The 21,105-nt window shown below is 40.2% G+C and overlaps 1 protein-coding gene across 1 annotated transcript in view; it reads right to left on the bottom strand.

Annotated features, from left to right (window-relative positions):
- Positions 1-21,105, bottom strand: part of DOCK1 (dedicator of cytokinesis 1) — a 427,979-nt gene that overhangs the window by 120,327 nt on the left and 286,547 nt on the right. The window contains exons 30-32 of the mRNA XM_063132809.1: positions 17,245-17,323; positions 15,110-15,210; positions 6,868-6,926 (exon numbers count right to left, since the gene is read on the bottom strand). Of these exons, the coding sequence (XP_062988879.1) occupies positions 6,868-6,926; positions 15,110-15,210; positions 17,245-17,323 (239 nt within the window). The remainder of the gene's footprint in view (positions 1-6,867; positions 6,927-15,109; positions 15,211-17,244; positions 17,324-21,105) is intronic.

Genomic DNA, 21,105 nt, shown 5'->3' with positions numbered 1-21,105 from the left:
GATGTAGATAGTCTCTCCCCCATCCCATGTGATCTCCCCAGTTCAAATGTTATGGAATGGCTCTAGCAGTCATTAGTCCCTGCTTTGGGTTATGATGACTTTGAAATTGATTGGATATAGTCCTGCTGGCCTTAGGAGCTATCAGAAGTCAGTGTGGTGTAGTGGCTACAGTGTTGGACTGGTAGTCGGGAGATCTGGGTTCTAGTCCCCACTCAGCCATGGAAGCTCACTGGGTGACTTTGAGTCATAGACTCTCAGCCCAACCTACTTTGCAGAGCATTCCCCAGCCAGATCTCCTTGCCTAACACCCTGCAGTATTTCAATAATATCAGCCTTCATTGGTCAATGCCAGCAAATTGATTTTTTATTGGAAGCCTGTTGGAACAAATGTGAATTTGGGGCATGGTTAATGTAGCATTTCAGAAGTCAAGCTGCAATGCTCTGCATGAACTGTGAAGATTCTGAAAGTGAAATGAGGGCTGTTCTATGTAAATCCTATTCTGGTCTTCAAGGGGCTCATCTACACCAAGCAGGATATTTCACTATGAAAGCAGTATGAAATTGGTATATAAAAGGCAGGAGCCACACTACTGCTTTATTGCAGTATTGAAATTCACTGCAGGATCTACACTACTACTTTATAATGGTACTGAAGTGCACTGACAATTGTTGGGGCCCATGACACATCTACACCAAGCAGGATATAACACTATGAAAGCGGTATATGGTGTGTGCCAATGGGCCCCAACAGTTGTCAGTGCACTTCAATACCACTATAAAGCAGTAGTGTGGCTCCTACCTTTTATATACTGCTTTCATGCCGCTTTCGTAGTGGAATATTCTGCTTGGTATAGATGAGCCCAAGCTCTATATGCATGAAAGATGGCATCTAGTGCTAAATTTAAGAATAAATTATTACATGGAGGAGGGTGAACAGCAGTTCTCAACAGAGAAGGGAAAGCAGCGACCTGCTCATCTTGACACCTTTGGGGGATGTTTTGAGCAATCCACAAGCCCACTCCAGGGGGCCAATTCCCTCTGCTGCCTGCTGTATTATTGAGGAAGTGGATCAGTGCAGCAGGCAATGGAGGGCACCTTTGAAGACCAGAGGCCAGTTGGGCTTGTCCTGCTTCCCCACAGACAAACATAAAATGGTGTGTCAATATAATTGCACTGGCAGAGTCTTTCTTCCTCTAGAGATTATGGGGGTTGGTGTTTGTTTTATCTGCTGCTTTTTTATTCAGCAACAATAGAAAATATGATTGTCAATCTACCATTCAGCTGAATTAGAGGCCTTAGGTTTATTGAAACTAGGTTTTCACAAAATTTTAAGTATGATAGGTAAGCTTGTGTTAGCTTCCTATTTACACTTTTAGTACTGGTTTTGATAAAATAGTACTTAGCAATGCTAAATAAACTGCCATCACAGAGGCCATCACAAGGTGGGAAAGCAGGAGACAGGCACCTCTTCTTTATGCCTGGATCTAGAGTCCATTTAGAACTCTCTCCCGCAGCCACATGGTGTATTATATTTTAATTGCTAAGGGAAGAATCCAGTGCTGTTCATTAGCTAGCGGAGCTGGCCATCAATTCCGGTCTGCACACAGCCAGGCCCACCAATCCCATGATCCCTTCCACTTGCGGAATGGGAATTTAGCACTTCTGGAGGCAAGCCCCCAAATGAGTGGAAATGCTCATTTCTGGAAAGGGTTGGGTTAGTAGAGCTCCCTTATGCTCCCATTTCTGCTCCTTTCGGCTTGCCTCCGGAAGCATCACTGAAATTCTGCCTAAAAAGCTGGAGAGTATAAAAGCAAGGTCTCAGAAGGTTTTGGGGGACACACCAAGGTTTGCTGAAGTACGAAAACCCTGTAAGGGGGGGGGGGAGAACCAGTATGACGAGGATGGAGAACGCTCAGTGGGCACAGAAAGCTGAATAACTCTTGCAGGGGCCAGGGGAGGAAAACTGTGGGAGAAGAGGGAGAATGGAATGGAGGTACTGGAACCCTGAACCCAGCACTACACACTGCCACATTTTTCTGCAGGTCCCATGACATATACTAATAACCTCATTTCTCCAAATGCCAGTCCTCATGTATCCAAAACAGCACTAACCACACATAAGAGGGAGACACCAGCAGATTCTGGGGGATCCTGATGTTTGAGGATGTACAAACAATTAGAGGGAAAGTTCCTCAGCACCACCGCCAACAAATAGCCCAATGTGTACTGAGCATGGTCAGTGGACACAAAACAGTGATTGACTTCTGGGAGAGACACGGAAAAATGGAAGGGGAATGAAATGCAGTGCAGAAACCAGAACAGGGGACACTCCATGATGCAACGTTTTGATAGAGATCCAACTTTCATTTTTATTCTATTACAGACGCTTTAATATATTTGGATTCCATAGCCAGAAACACAAACCTTCCGATGGTTAAAAACAAGCTCCAGTATTGGCATCTTAAACAATAGGTGCACCACATATTCTCACTCTTATCCAGCAAACTACAATTCAGTAATTACATGAATAATTCAAATTCCCACTGCTTTCAACTAACACTCGTACCTGATTGTTTGTAACCTTAATATTTTGGGAGGATCGTAACTGTAATATTTTGGAAGCCAATGTGATTGGAAGCCTACAGTATTTTACTGGTGACTATTTTTTTTATCAATTTATAGTTTATTCTAACCCTGATGGAGAACAGAGGCTGCTAAAGTCATATCATCATTAGTATGCTGTGGCTTTCCTACATAAAAACACGGTAATTTAAATTCACAGGCTGCAATCCTGCAATTAATTACCTCTGCAAATCAATGGGCTTTTGTGAGAGTTAACTGCATGCAGGATAGCAGCCTTAATTTGCACATTAAAATGAAATCATTTTCTATTCCAACTGACATTCTTTCGCAACTCTCAAAACATTTGGAGCTTCTCAAATCCCAATACAAATGCAGCAATATTGGGTTTGTTTGTTTTTTCATCTTTGCCAGTATGTTGTACTCAGTAGAGCAGCCTTCTCCAACCTGGTGGCCACTAGGTGTGGGGGACTACAACTCTCATCATCCCCAGCCAACACGGAGGGCTCCAGGTTGGGGAAGGCTGGATTAGAAAATCAGGCAAATACTGCAGAAACCCAGGCTGAAATCCACCCTGAATTATGAAATTCAAAGCAAGTCATGTCATCACCCTTGTAATAACTCAAAACACAACATGTTAAGAACCCTGAGCTTTATATGATAGATATCATCATACCACAACAAAGTAAGTAGGCACGTAAATGTCCCTAAGGAACAGGAAAAATAGGCAATCATCACTAGACTGCACCTCTTTTCCAGCTGTCTGGCACAACTTAATAAAGCCACTGATTTCACATTCACATTCCTCCCACACACATTCAAAAAAAATGTGGCAGGCATGGGAACAAATTTAGCACTCAATCTTCTGCAGCCCAATGCAATTGCTTGTAGGCTGGCTCTGAACTTTATGTTTCTTCCAGAATAGCCCCTTTCTACTTAACTTGCTAGTTACGAGTAGTTTGACAGTGTTCAGGCAGAGTAGGTCCTGGATCAAACATCAATATTTATCTACATGGTATATTTGTATGGATTGTTTTGGGGTTAAGAAAATCTTTTTCAGAGTCTGTAACTGTCAGAGAATTAAGAATGTGAACATAAAAAGAGCCATGCTTGATCAGAGCAATCTAGTTCAGCAGCCAACTAGATGCCCACAGAAAGCCCACAAGCAGAACATCGAGTGCAATAGCACCCTCTTGGTCATGTTCTCCAACGACTGACATACAGAAACAGGGTGTGTTGACATGCCACTTTAAGACATGGTGATTTATAAACTACACAGAGCAGCTTATTTTGAAAATAAGCTACTGTTATCCCCACACGACTGGACAAATAAGCTACTGTGCATAGCTTATTTTCTCCTCCCTTGCCCCTCCTCCCTCTGCAGTCCTCCTGCTCGGCTGGGATGGTATCCCGGCATCCTTTGCATGGGAAACCAAATCTCGATGTCCCCTACGCCTTCACAACATCACCTGCACCTCTCCAATCAGCCAGTCTTGCGCTAGGGCCATATTCGTCTGTCTCCTGTCTGACAGATCCTCGCCATTATCAACGCATTGCTGGTTCTTTGCCACTTTTCCACTCCCCCCACCACCGCCCCACGCAACCAGTGGCACCCGGAATCTCAAGGCATTCCTTCCTGCTCCCACCCTTCCTCCCATCGGTGCTGACGGCCTCCCAGCTGGTTTTCAAAACCATTCCTTTATCCCTGCCCGAGTGCACCAAAACAGGGGTGTGGGCCATAAGTCCTTCCCAGTTCGTTGGAATGGGGTGAAATTTTGTGTATGGTGCCTTCTCATGGGGAGCCTTCACATGCTGCACTGGTTAACTGCATGGCTTTATTTTTACATGGAATAATGGCAAAAAAAGAAAAAGGAAAAAGAGGTGTTATCTCTAACTCCTTGGCAATTTGCTGGGATGGGGCGAAATGTCATACGTGGCGTCTCCTCATGGGGAGCCTCCAAATGCTGCACTGAATAACCTTTTACCAGCTTCGTCTGGTTCGCCAGCTATGGCCTCTCCTGGACAGCGATAGCTTGGCCACAGTGGCACAGGCATTAGTAACCTCAAGACTGGATTACTGCAATGTGCTCTATGTGGGGCTGCCCTTGAAGCTGCTCTGGAAGCTGGAGCTAGTGTAGACTGCTGCAGCTCCGCTGTTGTCTGGAGCTGCCCCTTTCCAGCATGTAACTCCTCTGCTGAGGGAACTGCACTGGCTGCCTATTCGCTACCAGACCACATTTAAAGTTCTTGTACTTGTGTACAAAGCCCTAAACAACTTGGGACCAGGATACCTGAGAGAGCGCCTTCTCCCCTACCAACCTGCCCGGTCAATGAGGTCATCTGAGGGCCTGCTCCTGGTTGTTCCACATAGACCCATCCTCTGATTGAAGTCCACCAGGAGAAGAGCCTTCAGCGTGGTGGCCCCCCTCCTACGGAATTCCCTGCCTCTGGAGGTCAGGCAGGCACCAACTTTGTATTCCTTTCAGCGCCTCCTGAAAACATCATTGTTCCAGGAAGCCTTTCCGTAATGACCAGCCACAGTTCACTTTTCATTTTGCTTCTTTTAAAACCTATTTTAAAGTGTTTTATTCTGTTTTTATTTTATTTTATCTTGTTCACCGCTTTGAAATTTTGAATGGGGAGCGGTATTTAAATATTGTAAATAAATAAATAAATAGTGCAACTTTCCTTTCACACTGAAAAGTGGCCAGAAACCAACCGCTTGCTATTCTTTCATTCCTTTCCCTTCCCCCCTTCCCCTTCCCTTCCCTTTCCCCGCTCCTCTACCTCTCATTTTGACCCTGAAGCCCCAATGTTCTAGCCCCTCCCACCAGCCAGCAGCAAAATAACAACACCGAAATAAACGGAAGCCATTTATTGGCATACACAGCAGCTTCTTTTGCTCGCTTTCAAACTGGGCTTGCTTAATACTGCATGGAAGCTACTAAGGCATTTCAGTTTGGTTGCATTGGCTGCCTGTATGTTTCCAAGCCTGATTCAAGGTGCTGATTCTAATGTATAAAGCCTTACGCAGCTCGGGGCCGCAAAAACTGATGGGATGCCTCTCCCAACACGAACCTACCTGTATACTACGCTCAACATCTAAAGTCCTCCTCCGGGTGCCTACTCTGAGGGAGGCTCAGAAGATGGCAACAAGGAAGAGGGCCTTCTCAGTGGTGCCCCCCCCCTCCCCAATTTTGGAATTATCTCCCTGACAATGCCCACCTGGCACCAACATTGAATCTTTTCAGCGCCAGGTCAAGACGTTTCTCTTTTCCCATCCATTTAGCAGCATGTGATGAGTTTTAATAGATCCCGGATCTGTTTTTAGATTTGGCTGATAGCTCAAAGTTGTTTTTAGAGGTATGTTGTCTTTGTGTATACTGTCTACTGTATGCTTTTATGGTTTTAACTTCTGTATCTTAATCTTCTGTAAACTGCCCAGAGCTTCGGTAGTTCAGGAAAAATGCTAATAGATGACATGATAAACCATCATGGCTTATTCAGAAAAATAAACCGTTGTGGCTGATTGTGACATGCAAACCCAGTCATACTGTCTCTAATGCGAGAGGTAATATAAACTCATCACGACTAATAGCCATTTATATTCTTATCCTCCATGAATTTGCCCATTCCCCTTTTAAAGTTATCCAAGTTGGTGGCCTTTGTTATATCTCATGGTAGCAAACACCATAGTTTATAACTATGTCCTGTGTAAAGAAGTCCTTCTGCACCTTTTCCAGTTCTGCAATATCTTTTTTGATGTGCAGTGACCAGAACTAAACAGTTTTGTAAGAGAGGGCTTTATAATATTGGCAGTTTTATTTTAAATTCCTTTTCTAATTACGCTCAACAGGAAATTTTCCTTTTTTACATTAGCTGCATACTGGATGGACATTTTCACTGAGCTATCCATCATAACTGCAAGATCTCTTTCCTGGACAATCATAAGGTCCAGTTTTTACATTGTCAGCCACGTGGGAAGTTACTGGGAATTGGCTTCATGCACTAGCCGTAACATAGTTCATGTGAAGATTTTTCCATGCTGGTGCCAGCCATTTCTTCCATATGGTAGATGTAATGCAGGAATTAGCAGCTGCAATAAAAATTACTTACATGAATGCTTTAGATGCTGGCAAAATATTTGTATTATCAGAAGTTTGGGCAAACAGGTATGCCATTTATGTAAACACAGGACTAATGCAGATAAGACTGAAAAAGTGCTGTGAATTTGGATTATTAGGATATTCAGCGATTAAAGGATCAGAAAACAGGGTTCTTACTTACCCAGATTATACCACATGTCACGGATCTCAAAGCCAATTTGTCTCCTCATATCTCCATACCTAAGGGGAAAAAAACAAATTTCTTAATAAAATCCTCTTGGTAATGTGCTACCCTTTCATTATTGTAATTGAATTATGTCTGTGTTAAAAAATTATCAATTTGATAGGCAATACATTCATTGTTACAGAAAGGGAAAAAAGCATGGAAAAATTAAATGACATCCCCAAAACACACAGAAAACTACCGATTTTTTTAAAAAAACAAAACAGCAGCAGCAGCAAATCTTGAACATGCTAGTTTCCAGTTTAACATCTGCATTTCTCACCCTTGCTTGGAGGAAGAAAGGAGCTCCACTCAGTACTGCTTTTCTGTAAATGTTTCACCTGTGGGAATTTTAGTTTGCCTTATCGGCATATTACATAACTGTCCTTTGGGAGTGTGGGGGTGGCTGTGTAGATTAATGAGAGTATTATCCATTTCTCAGTCTTTAATAGCTGGAGAAAACAAACTGCACAGTCTTAGGAATATTTTTTTTTTATGCATATTTTTTTACCATACATTGACTGCCCTAGAAAATGAACTAAAAAGAGCCATTTTCAGTAGGTATCAAAGACATCCAAATCACACCAAATTGAGCGGTAATAAAGATTGAAAAACAAACCCAAAACTACCATGATAAATCATAGAATAGTACAATGAAGGAAAACATAAGACGACCAGAACGGTTGCAGAAAACAGACAGAAATAAGAGAGCATCAACTTTTGATTTGGCACCAAGAAAATACCAGATAAGTGTATGCACCATGGGAAACATGATAGGAACATTGAGACTATGCGTATGAAAATAACAATAAAGAATAGCAGAAAAACAACAAAAAGTTCTCAAACGAGCGTATTAAAACAAATTTAGAAAGTTTCCAGGCTCAGTGTTCAGGGGGAAAGTTCACTTTTAAACTTTTCACTTTTGCATAATGCTCCTCTGAACTGTATGGTATGGACAGTACTCTGGTATCATTGTGTGTCTGCTGAAACATATTTGGTGAAGAAGGATGCGAGTCCTGAGCCTCTTCCATATGTCTGGTTACCTAACCATGGTTAGGACTGGCCACAAACCAGGATGCTAAACCATTTTTACATGTGATCGTTAAACGTGATTGGGTGTTATATCTACACCACTGTTCTGAAGGTAGAGGATTTTACATTCTGACCCTTGTCGTGCTCAGTCCACTTCCTGTTGAACTTTAGTATGACAAGGGCTGTTCCCCTCTGCAAGGGTGGGGACACCTATTAAGATGGTTCACCTCCAGAAGCTGATGGATTCCAAAGGGCTTTCAGAGTTTTCCTGGATGATACAACTGGCACTCTTGTTGAAGCTTTGTCAAAGGTGACCTAGACAGTTGACACTTTTGCTCCTAAGCAACCTGCCTCAGTTAGCAGAGCCTGTTCAGCTCCTTGGTATATGCCTGAACTAAGAGTGCTGGAGAAAGTTGGGAGATATCTAGAACACAAGTGGAGAAAATCTTGAAGCAAATACAGTCAAAAACTACTAACAGCTCATTATTGAGCCTACTTTATAGCAGTCATGGAGGCAACCACTGTATCCACCAGGGTCTCGCCACAAAGTCCATGGAGACTTTTGAAGGGGTTTAGAGCCTTTTGAAATCTCCCCGTAATGGTGATGAAGTGGAACTCTCATTGGGACACTATGACGTTTGTAAGGGAATAAAATTGGGCGGTGTTTTTTTTTTATGTATTTGATTTTTTTTATTGATATTTGCTTTTTTAATTTTTAAAAATATTTTAATATTACAGTTCATTTAATTATATTTTAAATTTTATATATTTCTATTTATATGTATACTTTTAACTGTATACTTTTTAATTTGGTAAAGCTGCCTTGAGTCCCAGTATTGGGAAAAAGGCGGGAAATAATAATACCATTTGTATCTGTGATTACTTACATTTTTTAGTTTGTATATGTCAATCCATGGAGGTCCAGAGCCGTCTGGTCCTACATTGCTGGATAAACTTCAGTTTGTGCAGCCAGAAGATGGGGATAGAATCTTTGGTAAGGTTTGGTTGACCACATGTTTGCCTGATCCTTGCCCTTCATGGCTGATTACAACTAGCAAGGAAGGAATGGTTGCTATGTCCAGAGGGTAGTCAATTCATTGTACTGTATTGCATTATCCTATTGTTCTATGGGATTACTTCTGTTGGGAGTGAGATAGGAAAAGTGATTGTCCTTGACCTCTCAACTGCTTTCACTACCACTGACCATGATATCTTTCTGGAACAGCTGTCAGGATTGGGCGTGGATGGGGCAGCTTTCAATGGTTCTGCTCTTACCTGGACAGACATTTTCAGAAGATGGCACTAGATGGCAGCGAGAAAGGTAGGAGCGCTCTAGATTTGAAGAAATACCTAGAAGCCTACCAGTTTCCATCTGCAAACAATGCAAAATCTCCCTTTATCCGAGCAGAGGGAACAGAGAACAAAACGGCCACCACATCTCAAAGATGCCCAGATCAGAGTGTCTCTAAACCACATCTTTAAATCATGATGCCTTAAATTAGGCAAAATCCAGCTTATCCCTAAAATGCAATCTTGGCTGAGCCCAATCAAGTCATGGGCAGTGAGGGAAAGCTCATGTATGTGGCCTCTACAGTAGATACTGAAAAGCAACAAGGCCTCACCCTGAAGAATGGAGTCACATGGCTTCAGAAACATGAAATTCTTGTCACCTCAAAGACCTGAAAAATTTGACCTGAAAAATTGGTCAAAGTATAATTAATTATGTTTTTGAGGCCTTCCAGAGGCAGATGAGGGGGTGGACCTCTGCTCTTTCATTGTAAATTGGCTTGTACAAGTATTAGATCTTGAAAGCAGGGTAGCACCTCTTACTGAGTGAGCACAAGAACTCTAGTTCCCAAGGTAGGGATATTATAATCCGGTTCCTATACTATCACACTAAAGATAAGATTTGGAAAGAAGCTAGATCAAGAGGAAGCCTCATGTTTCCAAACTCCTCAGTACAGGTCTTTCAAACTAGCACTAGACACTCTTGGTGCCAAAAGGTCATGAGATTGGTCACAGAAGTACTGACAGTAGCCAGAATAAGTTACTGGTGGGTTTTTTCCTTCTTTGTCTCATGCTGTTGCACAAAGATGCTACTTGCTGCTTGAGACATAGAGCTTCCCTCAATTTTGAGATTTCAAAACACCCGATGTGGACCAGTGAAGAGGCTTTAAAAAAAGAACCCATGGCATCTTTGCTTCATCCATCTTATCCCCTATGCCTTTCATTATGTACATGAAACTCCTGAGTGAGATTAATTGGGGATTTGGGCTGTGTTTTCATCAGCATGCAGATGACATGTAACTCTATTTCTCTTCTCTTTGGAGCCAGGTGAGGAAGTAGAGAGACTGGACATATGTGTGGTCATGGTACTGGACTGAATGAGGGGTAAATAAATGAAGCTCAATGCAGACAAGACAGAGGCACTGCTAGTAGGCAATTCCACGGACCATATGATAATTCAACCTGTTCTGGAGAAACTGGATTCCCTCTGAAAGACCAGGCCCATAGCTTGTGGGTGCTCCTGTATCTATAATTTTCATTAGAAGCTCCCTCTGTGGAGTGCCTTTTGCCATTTTCATCTGGTTTGCCAGCCATTGGAATACTGGGCCCAGCACTGAGAAACGATCATGGGTCCAAGCCGCAGCCTCCTAAGTGCAGCCTATTTGCATGCCCAGGACAGCCATTAACTAGGGGGTTTGCACATCCAGAAAAAGCCCTTCTTCATGCTCAGCAAAGCACCTTGCCCTCATCCTTGCAATGCTGGTAAGGGCAGGTGGATGTGGATGTGTGTGTGTGTGTGTGTGTGTGTGTGTGTGTGTGTGTGTGTGTATATATGTGTGTGGGGGTCCTATGGTGTAGTACTTCAAGGGGAGATTTCCTGGAGAAATGTTTTGAAAATGTGCAGCTATTGCACAAGCCCAGACTTAACCCTAGCCAGAAATGGAAGCAACAGAGAGAATGAAACTAAGGAAGCTGCTGCTGCTGAGGTGTTTATTTTGGTGTTTTGTTTGTTTGTTTTAATCAGAATAACATTGTCGGGGGGGGGCTGGAGAAGGTGGAGGAGGCAGGTTGAAGCAGGCTGCTGCCTCCCATGCCCCTAGTGATGGTGTGTCAACGGATGGCAGGTATACTTGAAACCTCTGGAGGACACCAGGTTGGGGAAGGCTGAGATAAATCAAGTACAGATGTATGAGAATGTGATTCCTGTTCGCAAATCATGCAAATTTGTCCTATTTGCAACCCTAAATGCAAGGAGGAACACAATTCTCAGGGGGGAAAACCACAATTTCCCAAGCCCGTATTTGTCTTTGCACTCCTGAAAATGCACATTCCCACTCCACCCCTCTATCTGCATTTTACACTTTAGGCTATGGTGGGAAAGTGTGCCATTTCCCCCAGTTTTCCCAACCAAGCTTTGAGCAGGAATTTGGAAAACCTCAATGACTTTGAAGATCACATGTTTGCCCATTCCTCTGGTGATTCAGTTTTCAACTAACTGCAGTTTGAACCAAGAACTGTGATTACTATTAACTATATTTTAATCAAACAAATAAGGATCATTAACCACAGTTTGAAGTTTACTTGTTAAAACAACATAAAGTTAAAACTAACCAGAGTTTGTCCTGGTACAGACATAACAATATGGTTAATTCAAAACAGAATCAAATGTTTCCTATCTCTTCCTTGCTGCTGCACCAGAGGAGGAAAGGAAAAGGCACATGAGCCCACAAGGCATAAGGCTAATGCATGTAATGTTATACTATGGTTTAGTGTTATGTGCAAACATAGCCTGTAAGTTTAAGATCGATTTTTACACTGGGCTAATGCAGAATATAACATAATCAATCTATTTTGTGGGAAAGGTGTAGAGTCCCATTCCTTTCAGTGGGAGATGAGTACTTGTACATTTGCTTTATATAATGTTTTAAAATTGTATTTGTTCACATGAACAGATATTAGAAAGTCTAATATTGTTAAGAATTATCCTTTATACTAACATGAATTAAACTATTCTGTCCTTTAAAAGATCTTGTTATATTTGATATTTAACATGAAGAGGAAAGATGCAATACAAATTTTTAAAAGGCTAATTAAAACTCAAAAAGAGCTTTTGATATTAGATGAAGTGATCATTTACATCCCAGTGGGGAAGAAGTATTTCTTCCCCAAGTAAATATACTCTTATGCTTCAACCACATGTCTATATTGGTTTCCAAACAATTTACTTTCTCAGTTCACTGCGTACAGTATAACTGATTAGGTGAAAAATAATAATTGGTAAAACTTATCACAGAGCTCTACAATTTAGCTAATTTTAATAAGCAATTGGGTCTCAGAATCCAAGCTGTTTATCTTAATTATCTGTGCATGTGCGGAATAAAGAAAGTCTAAAGATGTCTCCCATCACTCTACAGAAATATTACTTTTAGCACAGAACCTAAACTTATTACAAGTATTTTTGTACATTGCATCCTTATGCTATAATTTTCAGCTTGTCTTTACTGAAGTTCTTGATTCTTCCCTCTTTTTTACCTTTAACCTATGAGTCAACATATGTGGTTGTTTACTAAACAGGCAGAGCAACACTAACCTCTGCAGAAAGTTAGCTCAACAGCATAAGTGAGGGCGGGGGGAAGCAGCTTGTCTGCCCCAGAAGCCCAGCTGCTGGTAGAAAGAGCCAAATTGAACATTCTAGAAGCAGGATGGGACCAGCCTTGGATCTAATCTATGTTGCTCCTCCAGCAGAGACCTGGATTCTGCCTTGTACCTTAAGCTGGCATAGGTATTTTCCCTCCCACTAGAATCAATGGGAGGGAAATATTTTTTAAAAATCCACTGGGGAAAGTGAAACGGAAAAAAGCCACTACACTCGCTACTCTGGCTAGCATGAACCAGGAAGGGCTTTGGAAATGGTGGATTATCCACCACTTAACTCCCGCTACCTTATAATTGCTCTGTAAGTTACAAGGCTGTATGATGTGATTAGTCCTATGCAGTTCTGCATAGTACAGAGTGTGCAGCAACTTGAGAAAGATAATAGAAATGCTAGGGCACCATCAAATGAAACCCAGTAATTTGCTCCATCTCACTTTGCAAGACAACACTGCAATGTGAATATTTACATTTTTCAACATGAACTTGAATTAAACTGGTTCAGGTACATCACATTGGTTACTGAAACTAAGCCTGAACCAGAAACAAAGTGGAACAACCTCAGTCACAGTTGAACTGGAACAGGACCAAAATAATTAATGGTTTTACTACCTGAGCCTAGCTATACTGGCTACTCTTTTTAATGTAACTTCCCAGATTTTGAGGAAATTGCTAATTTAGAATTTTTGGAATAGTGGCTACTGGCTACTGAAAATAGCACTAATGTATCTCCAAACAAGGAATACAATATATCTTAATTTAATAAGTGTCTGTGTGTGAGGGAAAGGGAATGTATCATTTAAACCACTAAGGGATTTTTATTATATTAAGCAGTATAGAAGTATCACTAATTAAAAAAATTTTTTTTAAAAAAAAACATGTTTATACAGCCAGCCACCCTACTATCCATTGATATACTTGGTGCTAATCCTGAACAACAATGAGCAATTCCTGCAGACACATATTTGTCTTTGGACTGATGGAGATGTAATTCTGCTTATTGCTTAACCATGGTTAAGGAATCAGGAGTGTGCCACATGGGTTCACTAAGTGTAATTGTAGTTAACCATCATATATTAGTAGTGCTTGTCTGCAGAATGCAAGGGGTGAGTGGGTGGGAGTGAGCATTATCTTAGCATTATCTCAATCTAAGTGATATATCATACTATTTCTGTGTACTCCATTTAGATAACTAACACATTTATTTCATTCTGAAGTGGTATTCATTTTGTTTAAAATGATTTAACACTTTGTCTTCCTCAGTAATGGTAAACACTTGGCTGGATCCAATCCTCCTGTGAGAAAGTTCTGCTCGTTCAAAGAGCACTCGTGGTGCCTAAGGACTGAAAATGCGGCAAGAATTTTCCAACTAATTCCCCCCTTCTCCCTTAAAATTGGCTCCGGAGCTTTGGAGGACCCTCTGTAACAGCATGGAAGATGGACCAGGGGGCTACCAAGGGGGGAATTAGCACCAACTGCCTTCCCCACTTCTGTGAAGGGAGGCATCATGGAATTAAACATCCTCGCATTCACAGAAGGACTTCTTCTGTGAATGGAAGGGCATTATTTGGATCCAACCCAATGTATTTTATAGGGCTCAAAGTGTGAATAAGTCCTCAGAAAATTATTAAAACTTCTTTGTAAGTAATGAGAATTAGGATCATGGCATAGCAACAACAAAGCAGTTTCACCCCTTTATAAATTAGGTTGTTATAATCTCAGATCAGTACTTGCATATGCAGGTTATCCCAGTATGCCTCATGGAGTCTCCCTGGAACAACTTATTGCATTTGGCTCCAGCCCCCATGTTACCATTTTGAACCCAGGTCAAAATTTGTACTAGATTTTGTACCTTTTTATACATTTGTACTAGAACCCTGGTGGGCTTCAGGGATTTAGTACAAAAGAAAGTAGATCTTACAAGCCTGAAGTATGCCCTAGAAGGAAAACTTATGGTAATACAAATTGAAATGAAACCCTTTATTCCTCAAAATGGCACAGTATGCTGCTTTTGACAAGTTTTGCTTGCTATTAAATTTTGAATACATTTTAAATGCCCCGTCCAGGTAATTTTAACCAAGGTATGGCACATGTTTCTGGCTAAACAACAAAACATTATTTAGGAATGCCACACTGAAAATCACAGCAATTATGAAAATTAGCTACAAAACCTTTAGGAATTAGGCAATAAAGCATACTCATGAAATGAGATTGAAATAAGCAAAAGGCTAAAGGGGTTTTAAAAACAGAGTTTTGCAATATGTTAATTCTGAAAACGTCTTGACTCCATGAATATACTGTAAGATAAACATTTGCTTTATCCTGTAATTTTGCATCTTGACTTGAATCTAAAGAATATGATAAATACTTGATTCACGATTTCAAGAGTAACCTTTCATCATACCATGATTGCTTCTCAATGCATCTTGAATTTTCTAAGCAACTACAGTAATATTATGTTAATAAACCCTCATGTTCCTCGTGATTTTGTACTTGGAATACAACTTACTTGTTGAGTATTTTGCATCTTTTAGTACTTGAAAAATTTTCCAGTTGTAGCGACTCTTGGGTAAGAAAAGCAACAGCAAGGTGAAAGTAGTTGTTCCAAAGCTGAAAATCACAAAAATCCCAAGAATTGTCAATATTGCATGACTGAAATATCTTAACACATCACATTTTTGAAGGTATAATTTATATGCATAAATATTAATGGTAAGAAGATATCAACATATGCTCATTCTTGATAGAACCTATGCATATTGCCACATTGAGCACAATTTTCATTAAATAAACCTGCCCAACTGCACAAATATTGAAATCAAAGGCTTCCTGATGATTCAAGTGAAATACACTATAATAATAATAATAATAATAATAATAATAATAATAATAATAATAATAAAAAATTATTTCTAACCCACTTCTCCATCCTGATCGAGGCGGGGAACAACAACAGTATAAAATACATAAAATATTAATCAGAACACAATATACATTGTTAAAAATTCCTAAAAACATACTAAAAGCATCCTAAAATTCCACTGGATAGGCCTGCTGGAATTCCTGCTGGAATTTATATACAAATAAATGTATATTTTATACATAAAGGCAAAGAAAATTATAAAGTTTCTCAAAAAGTAGGCTGAGGGACACAAATACATGGAGAACTGCTCTTTGTACTTCTACTGAACCCTGAAAAATGTGTACAGATTAAAGGATTTGAAGATGGAGCCACAGAAATTGATTTTAATTTGGCTTTCACCTTGTTTGCCTTCTCATTTTCAGTGCCTTTAAAAAAAACTGAAGGGTTTTTATCTGGCATTATTTGAAATGCAAAATATACACAAAAACAACATTTAACAAATGTCTCTCTGTTTAGATAGAAATCCAAATAACCAACAGGAAGACACCATAATGTGAAAATGGAGAGAACGAGGTGCTCATGTTTTGTTTGCATGCAATGTTTTGCAGACAGTGCCCTAATCATGGAAAAAGTGAGCCAGTCCTGCATCCTCCTTTGACTGCATAAGCACAGTTTTTCCACAATGATACACAGAGTGGGCAAACAAATGGAAGCTTAATCCAGACAAGACAGAACTGCTTTTGACTCATGAGACTTCTGATCTGGCAACACATAATAAAACTATTCAACTCGTAGTCTTGCTCAGTAGCAGGAAAGAATGGATTGGATCCAAAGCTCAGGTTCCTATGTTTATGAGATCAAAGGAGAAGGCAGGGCTTGCTCACAACTTGCAGGATTAGGGCACTGCTAGGGCAGGAATAAGGTTTAATCAGTATGGAAGTAATCCTGGATGCTCAGGTGAAGGCTGAGGGCAAAAATGATTTTCCCCAGCTGATTTGTCAGCTGCACCTGCCTTTGAAAAGTATTGAGAAACGTCAACTGTTTCAGAATACAGCTACAAAGCCTTTGACTGGCCACAATTATTCTGAGCATGCAGTTATTCGGAGCATACAAGTCATCTTCACTGACTTCCAGTTTGTTTCCAAGCTCTGAAATACCTAAAGGGCAGCTTTCTATCATAAGAATCTGTCTGCTCTCTGTTTTTATTGGGAGAGGCCCAGTGGCATGTCTCACCAGTTTATGAATCTCATATGGCAAGAATGTATGACATGGCCTTCTAGGCTGTAGCTCCCATGAGCAACCCAGTTTACAATCCAACAACATGCCATGGGTTCTTTTCATGGGTTGTTCATAGTTAACAAATCATGGTTTGTTAGCATGGCTGGGTTAACACAACACAACAACCCATGTTTCAACAATAATCCATGGTTCAACAACTCATACTCAATCTATATGCAACCTTGAGTATGGGTTGTGTTGTGTGAAACCAGCCAATAATGTTTCACAAGAAATGTGGTTTGTGACATAATACACCTAGGACACCGGATATTTTCTGTTTCTCTCTGATATATATTCTTGACTAGCCTATGGTTTAAAAAAATGGGCCATTAAACTAAAGTTTAATGGCCAGTGTGCCAGTTTTCCTTTCATTCATATCACAGGGAGTGCGCTTGGCAAGTTCAGTAAGCAATTAAAAAGATAGAAATACAAAAGTTACAGATTGGATCTGGGGGAAAAGTGTTCTTTAAAATAATATTGAAGACAATATTCATGTCTCTTACCTGTAACTCAAAGTTGGCTTGATCAAGAAATTTTTTGTTTAGCATATCTGCATACTGATTAATTGCTCGCAGGAAGACTCTGAAAGTTCAGGAGAAAATTACATAATTATACACTTAAGACTTTGGCACCTTTGTAAGTTTGGCATTCCAATTAGATATAAATTTTAAACTGCATGGGAAGTAGAATCTAAAGCAGTTATTTGAAAAGCAATGCAATCTCACAATTAAGTATGCAGAATTATATGCAGATATTCTCAGAATTAATCAAGGAAATTAACATATGTAGAATGAGAGAAACAGAAGCAATCCTTTGGATAAATTCACTTCTCTTTAATAATACCATGAGATCATCAAAGGATAATTAACAATTCCATTTACTGATAAGCAAAAATTAATTGTTTCACAAAGCCACATGTACTAATATTATTGCTTTAGAATTAAACTATGTACTTAAGTAGAATCAACAGTGAGTGAACAATGGTTTATAACGTGTAGCTTTTAAAACCTTTTAGATTTATGTATTCAAAAGAGGGGAAACGTAGATTACATTGGGTACAGACATAACTGCCACCACTCCAGTAGGTATTATATAGAAAACTCCATATTCTTGGTATAAGTAAAACAATTTTTCAGTACCCGGATCTCTGCTTTTCAGACAAATGTTTCAGCTGCAAATTGTTTAATTGGTGTTATTAGAATGTCAGCTAATGCCTTGGTAAACTGACATGTCCTTTCAATGGAGTATAGACACTGTGGTTTGTGTCATTATCTTTGAAAGCATTGCAAAATAAAGGGCAGACTCTTAAGACTCTTTCTAAATGACCTCTCTCTTTTTGCACAATAGCAATCTGTGTAAAGACAAACCCGCATTAGGACACAGATAATAAACTTAAATTACTCCTAACACATTTCAGTATCAAGCAAGAAAAGAGTGTCTAGAAATGGAGGGCATATGGTATTTTGACAGCTCGAGTAAAAGATCACTAGGGTCAGCTAAGGACAAGCCCACACCACAATAAATAGTGGCATATTTGTTTCTCTCAACTCTGGATATTTCCTTATTATGGACATCCATTGATGTGCACTGCTACTTCAGACAGTTTTCTATTACAGGTTTTCTTTCTACACAAGCCTTTTATTGCAAGCTTGCCATTCTTCATTTGTGGTAGTCTACAGGTGCTTTATTTATTATTTATTTATTTATTTATTTATTACATTTCTATACCGCCCAATAGCTGAAGCTTTAGACGATGATGACGATGACGATGACGACAACAACATCCTTGAAAGATTCTCCCATGCTGTACATGATGCTCTTTGATTTTAATGGTTAATTTTGATTTCATGATAGTTCACAGCATTGTTTTATTATATCTCATGTTTTTATTTTTATTTTTTGTATTCTGACTAGTGTGGATTTATCATAAAAAAGCAGCTTATAAACCTTCTAAATAAATAAATCTACATAATTACACATGTACTACATTCTCCTATTGGCCAGAATTAGAGTGAGAATGGGCCTTTCTCTCAGTAGCTCTGCTATGGCTTGACTTTGGGGTACACAACTTCAGGGCCCTGCAGCTGCAGCCTGGGGTGCCCCCAAGCAACTGCCAAGGGAGACAGTGGTATCTCACGATGGGGCAGTGGCAGCAGGAAACCGATGCAACGTCAGAAGCCAGGAAGGGCAGGTACATACCACAGCTGCTGCCTGCTGCCACACAACATCCTCTTTTTATTTTCTATTTCAGCATGGTCAGGCAAGTGCTTTGTAGAGCAAAGTGTCTCTACTGAGGTTCCAGCCACACCAGGCATCTTCGTTTCCCCAGAGTGCTCTGGCCTCTACATGGTCTCCAGAAGCACACTGGGGATAGGAAAGAAAGGTGGTGGACACAGCTGGAGACTTGGGGGGTCATCTACACCAAGCAGGACATACCATATACCGCTTTCATAGTGTAGATGTATCATGGGCCCCAACAGTTGTCAGTGCACTTCAATATCACTATAAAACAGTAGTGTGACTCCTGCCTTTTATGTGCTGCTTTCATATCGCTTTCATAGTGGAATATCCTGCTTGATGTAGATGAGCCCTTGGAAGCAGGTACTTTGTTTCACAGTATTAAAAAAGAAAGAAAGAGCCACTTCCTGCTGCTGCCAAGTAAGCTGCAGCAGAGGAGAGCAGAGCAACCAGGGTGCCTGGGAGAGGAATGAAGGAGGCGACGCTTAAGGGGAGAAACTGGAGTGGCAACTGCAGAGCAACTGGTGTAGCATAATAGGGTGCCCATCACAGAAAGCACCTTGACCAAAAAACCCTCGAACCGGGAAGAGCCATGGCTTGCTCCCACCCTTCCCTGCCTCACATGCCAAGGTGTGATGGTTACTTAGAACTTAGGAAAGGGATTGAAAATAAAATGGCCAGTATTGTAATGCCTCTATATACACCTAGGGTGCAGCCACATTGAGAATAGTGCTCACAGTTCTGCTTGCCTCATCTAAAAAAGGATATTGTAGAAGTGGGAAAAGGTCAGGAAAAGGGCAACCAAAATTATCCAGGGGCTGGAGCACCTTCTGTATGAGTAATGGCCCAAACTATATCATTCGTTCTAATGGTCTGTAGATAGAAAGAAGCTGTGATTGATTGACTGATAGACAGATTGATTAAGAGATAAAGGTGTTATTACTAAGAGGGCGCATGACAGAGGCAGACACTTTCAAAATGTCAGTATTCAGATCTTTCCCAGCCATCTGAGATTTTTCAAGATTATTTTAAACTGGAATATAGACTATTTGTTATGTTTTTGTTGTTTATTCGTTCAGTCGCTTCCGACTCTTTACCAGGAACTAATAAACCACTTTACAAAACACATTGTAAAGTAATGGTTAAATCATTTATTTTACCAAATAAAGCTAGGTTGTGCAAGATTATGCCAAAAAACAACATTCCTACAGATGTAGAGAAATTCTGCACAATGTAGGGATTTTGAGAATTCAAGATTATTTATAAAACTATGGTTTTATTATCGTGTAATTGTAGAGTTTATAAATATGACTGACAACTTTATGATTGACTGGCAGGCAAAATAGCAGCAGAAGGAGATCCAGTAGGCTATAATTTATTATACCTAGCTGTATGACTTAACAATATGTTGTTCAGCAGCATTATTTAGATATAAAACACACAATCTTATGCATATTTAGACAGAAAACAGTCCTACAACTCCCACCATTCCCCTAGAATTCCTAGCATGGTTGGTTAGGGAATGCTGGGAGTTGTAGGACTTTTTTCTGTCTAAACATGCATAGGATTACACCCTAAAGAACATAAGAATTAGTTTCCAGGCGAAATATAAAGTGTTGGTTATTATCTTTAAAGCCCTACATGATTTGGGTCCAGGTTACCTGTGGGATTGCCTTCTCCCATACAATCCTCCCTGCACACTCAGGTCCTGTGGGAAGGGTCTACTCCAGTCAACTAGGCTGGACCCAGAGGACATTTTCTTCTGCCACCCCCAGACTGTGGAATGGCCTGCTGGAGGAGATTCATTGGCTTAATATTCTTTTTGAGTTTAAGACAGCCATAAAGACTAGTCTCTTCCAGCAGGCCTACCCAGATGAATTTTAAACCTAAGAATTTTAAGATGTTGTGATTGTTATTTTAATATTGTATTGGTTTTATATGCTCTTTTAACCAGTTTTTTGTATTATATTGTATTTAATGTTGTTCCCCGCCATGATCCAGAGGGAGAAGCAGTTAAGTAATAAATTTATTATTATTATTATTATTATTACCCGTATTTCTTCAATTGTAAGATGCCATCGATTGTAAGACGCACACTAATTTCAGTACCAACAACAACAAAAAAG

Source organism: Elgaria multicarinata, chromosome 8 (assembly GCF_023053635.1).
Source record: "Elgaria multicarinata webbii isolate HBS135686 ecotype San Diego chromosome 8, rElgMul1.1.pri, whole genome shotgun sequence".
NCBI lineage: Eukaryota > Metazoa > Chordata > Lepidosauria > Squamata > Anguidae > Elgaria > Elgaria multicarinata.
The sequence above is the reverse complement of the archived record's forward strand: the minus strand, read 5'-3'. Positions and strand labels throughout refer to the sequence as shown.